Source organism: Struthio camelus, chromosome 18 (genome assembly GCF_040807025.1).
Source record: "Struthio camelus isolate bStrCam1 chromosome 18, bStrCam1.hap1, whole genome shotgun sequence".
NCBI classification, from domain to species: domain Eukaryota; kingdom Metazoa; phylum Chordata; class Aves; order Struthioniformes; family Struthionidae; genus Struthio; species Struthio camelus.
In genome coordinates this window covers 13,472,747-13,485,212 of record NC_090959.1, presented here as the reverse complement: position 1 = coordinate 13,485,212, position 12,466 = coordinate 13,472,747, and the positions used below count along the sequence as shown (strand labels likewise).

The window sequence follows — 12,466 nt, the reverse complement described above, 5'->3', positions numbered from 1 at the left end:
TAGAAAGCTTTGAAATATGTTCACAAGTAAGGTGAAGTTGAGGTTTTTCCTCAAAGCTGCAAATCTGATTTAGATGCATGGGACCCAAGGGAAATGTGCCTTGATAACTTTGAAACAGACCCAAGGTTTTACTGCTTTAAAGCAACATAGGTTTGGATTTTCTGTCACTGTTAACGTTTCCATTTCTTTTAATAGGGACTGTTTTTCCTTCTGGATTTGTCTGTCAGCTGATAGCATGAAATTTTGTCAGCTAAGCCCATTTAACTTGTAGTATATGTAATTAGTCCACTCAAATTGCAAAATAAAATGTGTTAGAAGTCAAGGATATTATGACATTTGAATTGGATTATGTTTCAAGGATTGAATTTACAGATGCATATGCGAGTCTTGTTCTTGAGTTCACTAGGTGCAAATTAAGATTTCTATATGCAGTTCCTGGTGATGCACAGATAGATTTGCTTTGCAGAGTATATCTAAAAAGAGTGGTGTTACTGTGAGTAGTATATTTTATACTGTAACTTCTCCTGCTGACTCTTGTTTCTTTGTTTTTTGTTACTCTTGTTTTTCAAGTTGGGTTTGAAGATTATGGACCAGACTGTGATAGCATGAGGATAACAGCGTTCTTGGACATTCCTGGGCAGGATAATTTGACTCCGTTGGCTCGTCTGGAAAAGTATGCCTTCAGTGATAACATATTTAACAGGTGCGGGTATAATAATTATGCTTGATGGTAATCTGAGTCTAACAAGACTGTGAATCTTATGATATTACTATTTCTTGTATTACTCTTGTAAACGTATGCCTGATATTATTTCTGTTTCAATAACGATTATACAAAATTTCCAAAAAGACGTGTTTCTGTTCTTGGTCATCTGAATAAGAACTCTGACCTCTGCCACCTTCGTTTTGTTGGCGTGTGTAACTAGTAACTGTGTAACTAGTATGTCTGAATGTTCAGAGAAGACATTGATCTTCCCTTAAGGTGCCTGTTTACCTTTGATTAATTTCTAGTCTCCTCCCATCTATATGTTGTTAGCAGGCATTTAATATATTATTCCTCCACAGGCAAATTATTGCTAGAGGTCTTTTGGATGTCTTTCGAGATTTCAGTAATAATGAGGAAGATTTCCTGACTGTAATGGAGATAGTGGTCAGGCTCTCTGAAGATGCAGGTTTGAAATTTTCTTAATTTTTGTAACTCATTTTACATGTAAGCTACAATATAGAAAACAATGATTTTAGATTTTGAGGAGGCAAGGAACATTTATGAGTATTTAAGTTCTTAGATGTCTTTCTTGAAAAACTCCCACATGAAGTTCAAGTCTGAAATTAACTCTTCCATCATATGGCAGCTGGTTTCTCCAGACTACAAAAACCACTTGAATGTGGGAATTCATTTAGCTTGATTTCCTTTGAAAATTCTCTCCCTTAACTTGTATCCAAGCACAGAAATTGCTGATTAATGCAGGTGATCTCTGCTGAATTGAATGGGAACATCTGGCCTTTAACACTGTGGAAGTAATTCATAACTTAAAGGAAGGCACATGGATGTTAAATTTTTATTTCTGTAAGCCTTGAATAAATACCAGATGTAATTGGGGTAAAAGAATGTGTTATTTCTAATTCTTTCACTTGCAACATATACACTGCACCATGCCTATATTCAGAGCCAATTAACTTTTTTTTTTTTAATGTAACTCTATATTTAAATGTCTTTGTTTTTGTTTTTTTTTTGGTGGGGAAGGAAAGGGGGTTTAAGTATAACGGCAGACAACAACTAGCATCTTAAAGATGACTGGCTTCTGTTTTTGTTTTATATGGCCAAAAATTTTGCCTTTTGAAACCTTTCACGTTAGGACAGGAAATGAACTATTCTGAGTTCTGAGTCGTCTTTGACTTCTGACTGGGTAATTGGGATACCAAAGTGAAATATAAAAAACATATTTGAGTACTTTCATACATCTTAAGGATACTGTGAATATTTATGTTAATTTATTGAGGATAGAAAACATTCATTACTTTCTCAGTTGTATTTGAATGATAGAATATTTGGTTATTTTTTAAGGTAAAGGGAAGTCATCTAATAGCAATATGTATTAGTGGGAACATGAAAACTTTTTATCAACTTACTTTTGACTTTCACATGTATATATGCAAGTATGTCTTTACTTAGTATAAGGAAGAATCAAGGGCCAAAGTAATATACTCAAGGAAATGGGTTATATATGAACGTACATAAGATGTGCCTGGTATACTTGGTACAAGTTGGTTAACTGTGTTTGCACACAGTTTTTCAGAACAGTTGTGCACTTTGTAACTTAATATGTATACCTTCATGGTACTTGAATTTTCTAGCTGGCTGCCCTCATTTAATCTGATTTATTAGAAAACTAATCCCAAATTTCTGAACTGTGATGTTGTATGTATGTGAGGCTATTCTATTTTATTCAGCTTTCTTTTAAGAACAGACAATCTTAGTGCTGATACTTCCTTACATTTTGAATATTTCTGTTTTCACTGATGTTAAGGATTTTAAGTGAGAGAAAATGCTGGGTTTTTTGGTTTTATTTTGTTTGTTTCTTTAAGAGCACATGATTTAACTTTGAAATTACTGATGCAGTTCTGACTTTCTTTTTATTGTTAGAACCAACTGTACGTACAGAGCTGATGGAACAAATTCCTCCCATTGCCATTTTTCTGCAAGAAAGTCGACCAAAATTCCCAACAGCATTTTTTGAATATCTTATGCCCATAGTAGTGAGATACCTCACAGATGTTAACAATCAGGTAGGAAACACCAGACTACATGGGTTGAATGTTTGGAAAATTCACAGTGGCTCAATGACCTTGAGGCATGAGAAAGAAAGAAATAGGAAATTCATTGTTAATTGATACCTAGCTCTTCTTTAGTGCTTTCCGTTTACTGATTTCAGCGCATTTCACTAGGGAGCAAATAATTAATGAATAATGAATAATTTTTTTTCCTCATTTCCTTTGGAGAGAATAGGAAACTCAAAAGGTCTACCCAGCAGCATAGTGGTACAGTCTATTGTAGGAACTGTGCCTTAAGTCCTCGCCTTACTTCAGCTTCTGTTTGCTCCTCAGAATTTGATTAAGGGGCATCTAGCAATGATAAGAAAATGTAGTCTTCATTAGTAATTCCTTATATTGAATTCTTTATTTATTTTTTTTTAACCGGTGTGTTTGATGAAAACATATACTTTGTGGTTCTCACCTCATCGGTTAATTTTGTTTTTAGTGATGGACTTTTTTTTATTTTTAATTGTAATTAATAGGTTAGAAAGGCAGGTCAAGAAGCGCTGCTCATCCTGCTAGAACAAGATCTCGTTGCTCAGAATGACATTGAAAATAAGGTGTGTCCAATTCTGTTGGACCTCTCTGCTCCTGACAGTGATGATGAGTACAAGGTGGAAGCTGTGAATGTAAGTGAAGCTAGAAGAAAGCTTATATCTTTAAATTTTATTGCTTCTTAGGATGTGTTGGCTTAATTTGCTTAATTTATAAATTGGTCAGTGCAAGAGTCTGGAAAATTGAATTTTCTATCAGACTTTTAATTCTTGTGCCATCTCTTGCTGATCTGTCATACCACTGGCTAGGATTGTCATTCTTTGACTTATTTAGTGTCTCCGTTTTTTAGCAGTGCTATAATTAAGATCCTTTAGAGTATGTTTATAATGACTTTGTGTGATATTTTACTAAATATAAGAAATAGAAAGTAAAAATCTTAGTCCTTAGTCCTGGGAGTTTTACATTTATCGTTGAACTTAGAACTTTCTGTACCATTACTGTCTCAGTTTGTTGTTGTATTCCTTCTCTATTTATTAGTTGCTTTGTTGAGAATTCAGAAACTAGCGTGATACAACTGAAGCTTGGAACTGTAGCTTACACGTCTTAAGCTGTTAAGGCTTGAATCTGTAAGATTCTTAGTAATTTGTAATGATTAGTACTATTGAAACAATGTGATTTTTTTTCCAAGGAACTTGGTCAGGACTTGAAACATCACATCGAGAATTTACAAATAAGACTAGAATTTGTATCTTAATTGAACTCAAGAAGGAAGGAAGGTTGTCCTAACTACTGTTATATTAATATCTCTTGACCAAATGTAGAGGTACTTCAGGAAAATTTTTTTAGCTGCTATACCTGTTGTGCAGTGGAGAAATCATGGGGGCTGCATTAGTGAAGTTCTTGATGAATCTTTTGTGCTTCTTGAATTATGTACGCTAATTGGGAACAAAAATGTTACTATCTGCTTAAAACTGGAAGGTTCTATGAGGAGCTTTTTTCTGTAGTCGATGTATTGAGTACTTGCGGTGAGTATTAACAACAACTGCTGTTGCTTCTGGTTTACAACAGTAATTAAGATGAGGTCCAAGAATAGTGTTGACATTGAATGAAAGGTTTTATTGCTTATTTTTGTTTGTTCATTAACGTATTTGAATTTGTAGTTTGATGCAAGTCTTTGATTTTTATTCTATATTTTTAAAAATACCAAGTTTAAAGAGGCCATGTTGGCAGCCTTATTTTAATTCTTGTTTAGGATCATGTTACCCAGTAGCTTCTTCGCGTTTGTTCTTCCAGTTTTCACATTAACGTTGCAAAAACGTGCGAATGATGACCACGCTCTTAATTCTGAAGTATTTTAGAAAAACACTCCCTGTTCGCTTTCAAGAAATCAACTGACTTCACAAAAAGTGCTGATGCGTAATTACATTTCAGCACGAGTATCTACTTGACCTGTAAAACAGTTTTAGCAGTTAGATTTTCCTCTTCCCTGTTTGGGATTTGAGTATTGCTAGGTAGTTTTCCAGGGTGACATCTGAGCACCAGATGTCTTTTAGAAATTTGACAATTTGCAGAACGCGATTGAACAGTATCTTAGTTCTCATTTAATGTTCTATTATGAAGGCAAATTTTTCTAGGAACAAAGCTTATTTTTATGGAGGTAGAAAGCTTCAATTATTTATTTTGGAAAAATAAAAATAAAGATGAGCGCTCTTAATTTGACAACAGTTGTGTAAGCATGTAACTCCTGGTGCTGCAGGCAGAAGCTGAACAAAAAGGTGCATGGGAGCCCCATCCTCTTTACCATTGCAAATTTAGGATTACAGTGCGTTATTCCATAAAGCGGGAGTTGAAAGGAAACATATAATCTGAAGCACCTGATTTTTCACAACAGAAACATGATTTGTGGTGGTAGTTGAAGTTGACAGTTTCTCACAATAAGGAGCTAAAGTAATGAGTATATTACTAACTTTAGGATTAACATCTCAATGTAATTAAGTAAAGCTTTTGAATCTGAAGCCTCTAAAGCGTGCATTAGCTAACATATGTAACTAGTTTGTCTTGCCTTCCCTTTTCTCTCCTGTTGTTTGGCAAACTCTTACTGTATTATGTGGTCTGTTTAGACTATGATCCTATAAAGAGCTGGGAATATTCTTGTTTTTAAGCATCTGGTCAGTCCTCTGAAAGTCCAAGTGTTTACTTACGTGCCTAGGATAGTTATCATATACTTAAAGATTGTAGTTTTGTATGCTGGCTAGTGCAATGGAATTCTTGTCTTTGTACAAAAATATCAGAGTGTGTCTCGCTGCAAAACAACTTGAAAACGCATCTTTTAATAAAAGTGGATTTATTGTCTTGTTTATCCAGTTCAGTAATATGCAGAAATGGTATGCTCAGATACAGTGGCACAGAATGATAAATAAAATACGACCATACAAAAACTACAGTTGTGCTTCACATTAACAAGTGTGTGAAATTATAAGTGCTTTTACATTATTCATATATTTTTGAGAGATGGTAGATGCTTTCTTGCTCTCTGAAGTAATACTTAGGAATATCAGGCTATGCTTATAACTTGTTTATTGCAGGAATAATTTCTTCTTTTCTTTTAACACATCTCCTTCTTGATTTCAGATAATCTGTAAAATGGCTTCTATGCTGAGCAGAACCACAGTTGAGCACATGCTGCTTCCTCGTTTCTGTGAGCTTTGCAGTGACGGGAAACTGTTTCAAGTTCGAAAGGTTGGCTTGGTGTTTTCAACCCTGAAATACGTGGAGTTAGTTTGAATGTTGCGGTTCACACGTTTATCTGAATAGTTTAATCATTTTATTTAACTCATTGGCATGGTTATAGTTTCTTTAGTTCAGTAAAAAAATAAATAGTAGTCACTGGTGAATGGCATTGTAGCAGTTAACTTGATCTTGCACCATTAAATGGTTTTGCATAACCTTTTCTTTAAGCTGTGTTTGTTTACATCCTACAATGAAACAGTTGCCAATTCTTCACCTTCTTGTTTCAAAATCAGAAATTCAAAAATACTGGATAGTTCAGACATTCGTTTTTATTATTATTTATTTTTATTTTAAACCTCACCTTACTGAAAGGAGAAATCTCAGAAGAATGAGATGTGCTTCAAATCCTGATTGAGAATGCAATTGCTAGCACAACAAGTCTTAGAATAGTTCAGTAGCCTTAAGAGTTAAGCAGAGCTTCAGCTTGGTCCTTACTGTAAGGCAAGGTTATTGGAATTTGATCTGCAATATACCTTTCTTACCTATTAATTATATATACTTATTATATTAGCCAAATCATGTATTAATACAGTCCTGTCTTAATTGGTTTCAGATTTTGGCAGTATCCCTTTCCAACATGAAGGAACGTCCCTTCTGCCTTAATTATAGCATTTGTAACATACTGTAAAGGGCACTAACTTGAAACCTTGATTAAACTTTGCCTTAGCAAAGGCACCCTTAGCCATAGCAAAGATAGTTCTGTCAGTACACCTAAGTCCCAACCCTCGTATCGTATTTTATTCTGCTTCGTTTTTGACAGCTGCTGCTCAAAGTCATTTAAATATTTAAGTGTGTTTGCTATTCCCTTTAATGATTACTGTAGTAGATGAGACTATTCACAGTGCAGAAGCCTATCCTACTGTTGATTTCAAAGGCATATGGCTTGTGGAAGCTTGCTCTAATGAACCTTTCCTCAGGATGAGGAGTTAACGTTACAGGATATAGTTACATGAGTGAAACTTGAATAGTCAAACATGGGCAATTGTTACATGGGGTAAATAATGAATGATGAAGTTGATTTAAAAACAACAACAACAAAACTCACTAATGCACTTGAAAGGGCCGGGATCTTATTCGTGACTTTTTTTTTTTCTTTTTGCTAGATTTGTGCAGCTAATTTTGGTGACATTTGTAATGCAGTTGGGCAAGAAGCCACAGAGAGACTTCTGGTATGTAAAAATCAAAACCCACTTAGGAGAGTTGTATTTGTCATCTCAAAAGGTTTAATTATGAGGGTTCTGTTATTGTCCTCTCTGGAAATTCATCATTGTGCACACATTTTTTTGAAATGGATTTGGCAAAGGCTTTGGTTGCAAATATACAAGACAGCAACTGAACAGAAATAGACCTTTTTTTCCACCAAATGCTTCCTTCCACCTCCCCCCAGTGTAGTTGATAACCCATATGTGAATTCTAAAATTAATGACTCTCTTCCTTTCTCTGAACTAGATGATCAGTCAAGTTAGACTCTCAGACCATTAATAATTCTTCCTATTCTGTCCAAGTATATATAACTATACATAAAATTCTAATGAAATGAGTAGGAGACAGAAATTTCTTTTCTTCAGATTTCTTCAATTAATATGTATTTATCTGTCCCTGTTTCTCCCATTTTTCACCCATTTTTTTTCCCCATCTTGAGCTCTCGTTGTCCTCAGTTTCCAAACAAATACCTCAATATAAAGTTGCTGCAGTATCTAATTAGTCTTGGCTTTGTTTATTTTTGCCAGATTCCAAAGTTCTTTGAACTTTGTTCGGATAGCGTTTGGGGAATGAGAAAAGCTTGTGCTGAGTGCTTTATGGCAGTGTCTTATACGACATCCCCAGAAGTTCGCAGAAGCAAACTATCGCCACTCTTTATCAGTCTTATTAGTGACACTTGTAGATGGGTAAGTAACTCCCTCCGTAACTGATGCTTGCTACTTGTGTACGATTTGTCTGGGAAGATGCAAGTCAAGGCTCTAATAAGATCAATTGCCTTATTTTCCCCCTCTCTTGTTACTTAAATGTAAAATTTCATTGCTAGTTGTTAAATTCCTATGTGAGCATGATGTTTCTAAAATTTTACATCTTAAAAACTCCTCTGAGAGTAAGTTGCATGTGTTAAAGATATTGTTTGAAGTATGAAGTGATATCCTTCAAATCTTTTGACTCCTTTAAATTTCTTTACTGTATTTGTACGTGTACGCTTAATAGCCTGACATCCTTGCTTAGGTGTCACTTATTTGGTATTCAGTGAAGCTGTTCTAGTTGGAAATAATTTTGAACCGAATTTTATTTTTCAATTTTAACTCTGTGGTAGCTGCAGGAATCTTGAATGCTATGTCTTTATACTATTTCAGGTTCGTCAGGCTGCTTTTCAGTCCCTTGGCCCATTCATTTCTACCTTTGCAAACCCTTCAAGTGCTGGTCTTTACATTCGAGAAGATGGTACACTGAGTATCCGACCATCACCACAAGATGTGACTTCCAATTCCTGTCAAGCAAGCAACAATATAAATTTGAAGTCCTCCACTACAAATGTTGCATCTTCCAGGTAAGTCGTGGGAAAGACAGGAAGTTGGAGAAGGGAAAAGAAAGAGGATAATTATTTTAGTTGCTGTTTAGCACTGAAAATCTTAGAAGTATGGTTCCAGAAACGGTATGAAGAGTGAGGTTGCACACGTGTCTGCTGGAGTGTAGCAACATTATTTAAATATAATTGACTTTTTGATGCCCTCGCAGGAAGGCAAAGGGAAAAGCGGTGAAGTAAAACGTAGTGTTGACCCAGCTCTGTCTTTCTGCAGAGCAAATAAGCTTCTGTGATTGTTGCTATCTTGTGAAGTGTTTAACTGAAAAGTACTGATCTAAGTTGTTTACACTGTATTTGGATAACTATGTGTTTGTTATCAGTTCAGAACAACCAATGGAAATCAAACCAGAGTCATCGACTGAGGAGACTTCAGCTGAAAATACAGTGCTCTCAGTTAAGAATCTAAATAAAGACACATGGGAAGGAAGTTCAGGCTGTTGTACCAATCCTGGAGAAGACCTGACTAGATTATCTCAGGGCAGTGATGTTGCTGCTGGTGTCATAGAGGTCATGAAGGACAGCAATTTTTCAGGAACGAACTCGAGGCTACAGTCTGCTGAGGATGTATTTAATACTTTCTTGTACTGGCGCCCTCCTCTGCCTGATATAAGCCAGGATCTGGAGTTGCTTCAGTTCAAGTCTGAGAAGCATAAAGACTGCCCTGTGCAGTGTAATAACTGTGTTGCCAGTAATGAAATAAAAAAAGTTCTAGAAAGCTTGCAGGAACACATAGATGATCCAGATGTTCAAGGTGAGACTCTTAACAGTAATGTGATGTTTCCTCCAAGCAGGTTTTCTTACAACCTTTACAAAACCCTTGACTGTTTTAATTGTCCTGCTATTAATAAGGTGATGAGACCTCCTTGGTAATAAATTATTTTGCTTCAGGTTCAGCTATAGAAAGTTATGCCTTCTTCCCAAGACCTAAACTATCCCTAGAACAGGTGGAGAAGTGTTCCTAGCTTCTGCTGGCATAATAGGATTGGATCCAACTACAAAAGGGAAATTGGTTGTTTGGCAGCTTTCTGGAAGCTGCTGGAATCAGCTTCGATTTTAAGTACAGTAGTTTTAAATACTGTGGGTTTTAGAGACAATATTAGCTGTTAATTAGCTGAACTCATCTAATATTTGGTTGAGTGTGAACAACCATGATTCCAAGTCACCTTTCTTTAGCCTCCTCATAAAAGCCTGTTGATGAACCCACTGATGCGATAGTCTGGTTGTGGATTGCATATGTATTTCCTAGGCTAAATCCCTCCTGACAGGTTTGTCATCCGTAGTTAACTCTGTTTTTTATTTCGCGATGAGCAGAAAGCTTACTGGCAGTGTGGCATATGTAGTTGGCTACCCATCACCATTTTGGTAAGGTACCAGGAAAAAAAGAGAAATTCTTTGTAAACGAGAGACAAAGGATTAGAATGAAAGACAGAGACTTAAATGAGGAAGAGGTTAAAAACTTAGATTTTAAGAAAGGAGTGAGAGAATAAGTAGGAACTGCAGTGAATAAAGGAAAAAAACAGTGTAACTGAGTTTCAGAAAGAAAAAGGAGAGAGTAAAGGCAAGTGTCAAGTAAAGGAAGAAGCATAATAACATGAAGTGGGCAAATGGAGATGTTGGCTTGACAGCTGTACAGCAAGAAAATGAGTGATTTGGAGATGTACGGGAGAAAACACTGAAGATTCCAATTTTTTTGTTGACTTGAGGCAAACAATCTTGCCTCTTTACTAAGAACGGAGAGAGATGTGGTATTAATTCTTGTTTCCCTCCTGCTCTAGCTACCAAAGCCATCTTATAAATAGGCCTATAATCCGTTCTTCTGCCTTTCCAAAGTTGTCCTTTCCTCTTATTTCCAATACATTCTAGTATTTTTCACCTTTAAAAGTATGCTCTGGTATTTCATTTCGAGACCGTAGTTGCTGTAGGCATGCACATGAGCGTTCCAAACTCCTAGTAACTTTTCGTTCCTAGCAGCACATCAAAATGTTGCGTAGCGTACAAATACAGTTTGTCCTGACTTTATTGGTGACATAGTAGTAAACTTGACCTTTTCTTTTTTTATCCGCTTCAGTAAAACAGTTTGGAGGAGGTTTGGCTAATCCCTTCCTCGGGGTAGAGTTTCTTCAGAAATGTTTTAAATACCCTTTGAGGCCTTTTCCAGGCAGCTGAACCAATTCAAGAATATCACAGAAGAGTTTGTATTAAAACATTTGATAAGTGTTAAGAATGGGATGTGAGCCAGTATCCTGTGATACTTCATTACAGGGGATTATCGGAAATAACTGTCAGTGGTGTCAGTAGTATGCTTTTGCTAAAAATGTTAATACTTGCAGATCATTGCTCCTAATTTATGTGACTGTTTTATGGAAGAGTACCAGGGCTTTCCTTTCTAACAGCAAATGCTTCCTAATTTACTGTTTTTCTGTGCAGGCTAGATGGGGCTTGTTTTTATCCTTTCACCTTAGGTATTTGCAAGTTTAATGTTTTTAAGTGCAGAAAGGAAACTAAATAGTCTCCTTTTGCTTTATGCAGCTCAAGTCCAAGTATTGTCTGCTGCTCTCAGAGCTGCTCAGTTTGATTCCATCAGTGACTGTGAGACCGAAAAAACGGAGAGTGGGCGCAAGCTTCAGAACAAAACAACTGTTTCAGATGAAGTGACTATTTCAGATGCTACCTGCAGCCAGGTAGAGGAAGACGCTCTTTTGTCCCACGCGTCCCAGGATGACATCAGTGACCAGTCCACCACCAGTATACTGAAAAGCACAGTAAGTATGCATTGTGCTCCAAGACTGGAAGGAATTCTTACCGACTAAAGTAGTGTATATGGTCATGTAATCCCTGACATAACTGACTCGCTTCTGATCTAACACCTTTGAACGTTGCTACGTCGTAACTATCGTGCTACTAGTTTTTCAAAAAAATCAAAGATATTGAGGGCTATTATTTCTGTTTGCACGCAGATAACTTAAGAATTAAAGTTTTGTAATGGCCTTGTAGGATTTTCAGATGAAATACATCAAGTACAGTCTCACCTCTTCCTGTAACAAATGTAAAATTGGTCTTTTATCTCCAGATAAGAGGTTGATTCAGGTGGTGACACCTACACACTTCCTTGTTACTACTTTCACAGAATCACAGAATCGTTTAGGTTGGAAGGGACCTCTGGAGATCATCTAGTCCAACCTCCCTGCTCAGGCAGGGTCACCTAGAGCATATTGTCCAGGATCACATCCAGACGGGTTTTGAATATCTCCAGCGAAGGAGACTCCACTGCCTCTCTGGGCAACCTGTGCCAGTGCTCTGTCACCCTCCCAGTGAAGAAGTTTTTCCTCAGGTTCAGGTGGAACTTCCTGTGGTTCAGTTTCTGCCCGTTGCCTCTTGTCCTGTCGCTGGGCACCACGGAGAAGAGGCTGGCCTCATCGAATCTTGACACTCCCCCTTCAGATACTTGTACACGTTGATGAGATCCCCTCTCAGTCTTCTCTTCTCCAGGCTGAACAGGCCCAGCTCTCGCAGCCTTTCCTCAGAGGAGAGATGCTCCAGTCCCCTCAGCATCTTGGTAGCCCTCCGCTGGACTCCCTCCAGGAGTGCCATGTCTCTCTTGTACTGGGGAGCCCAGAACTGGACACAGTACTCCAGGGGAGGCCTCCCCAGGGCTGAGGAGAGGGGCAGGATCACCTCCCTCCACCTGCTGGCAACACTCTGCCTCATGCACCCCAGGAGACCTTTGGCCTTCTTGGCCACAAGGGCACACTGCTGCCTCATGTTTAACTTGCTGTCCACCAGCACTCCCAGGTC

At 37.2% G+C, this 12,466-nt stretch overlaps 1 protein-coding gene across 3 annotated transcripts in view; it reads left to right on the top strand.

Annotated features, from left to right (window-relative positions):
• The window catches only part of LOC104141235 (serine/threonine-protein phosphatase 4 regulatory subunit 1), a 32,079-nt gene that overhangs the window by 6,752 nt on the left and 12,861 nt on the right, over positions 1-12,466 (top strand). For all 3 annotated transcript variants that reach the window (XM_068912001.1, XM_068912000.1, XM_068912002.1), the window contains 10 exons: positions 571-703; positions 1,066-1,172; positions 2,645-2,787; positions 3,297-3,443; positions 5,941-6,048; positions 7,203-7,268; positions 7,830-7,988; positions 8,442-8,635; positions 8,992-9,422; positions 11,201-11,433. In XM_068912001.1, coding sequence (XP_068768102.1) covers positions 571-703; positions 1,066-1,172; positions 2,645-2,787; positions 3,297-3,443; positions 5,941-6,048; positions 7,203-7,268; positions 7,830-7,988; positions 8,442-8,635; positions 8,992-9,422; positions 11,201-11,433 — 1,721 coding nt within the window. The remainder of the gene's footprint in view (positions 1-570; positions 704-1,065; positions 1,173-2,644; positions 2,788-3,296; positions 3,444-5,940; positions 6,049-7,202; positions 7,269-7,829; positions 7,989-8,441; positions 8,636-8,991; positions 9,423-11,200; positions 11,434-12,466) is intronic.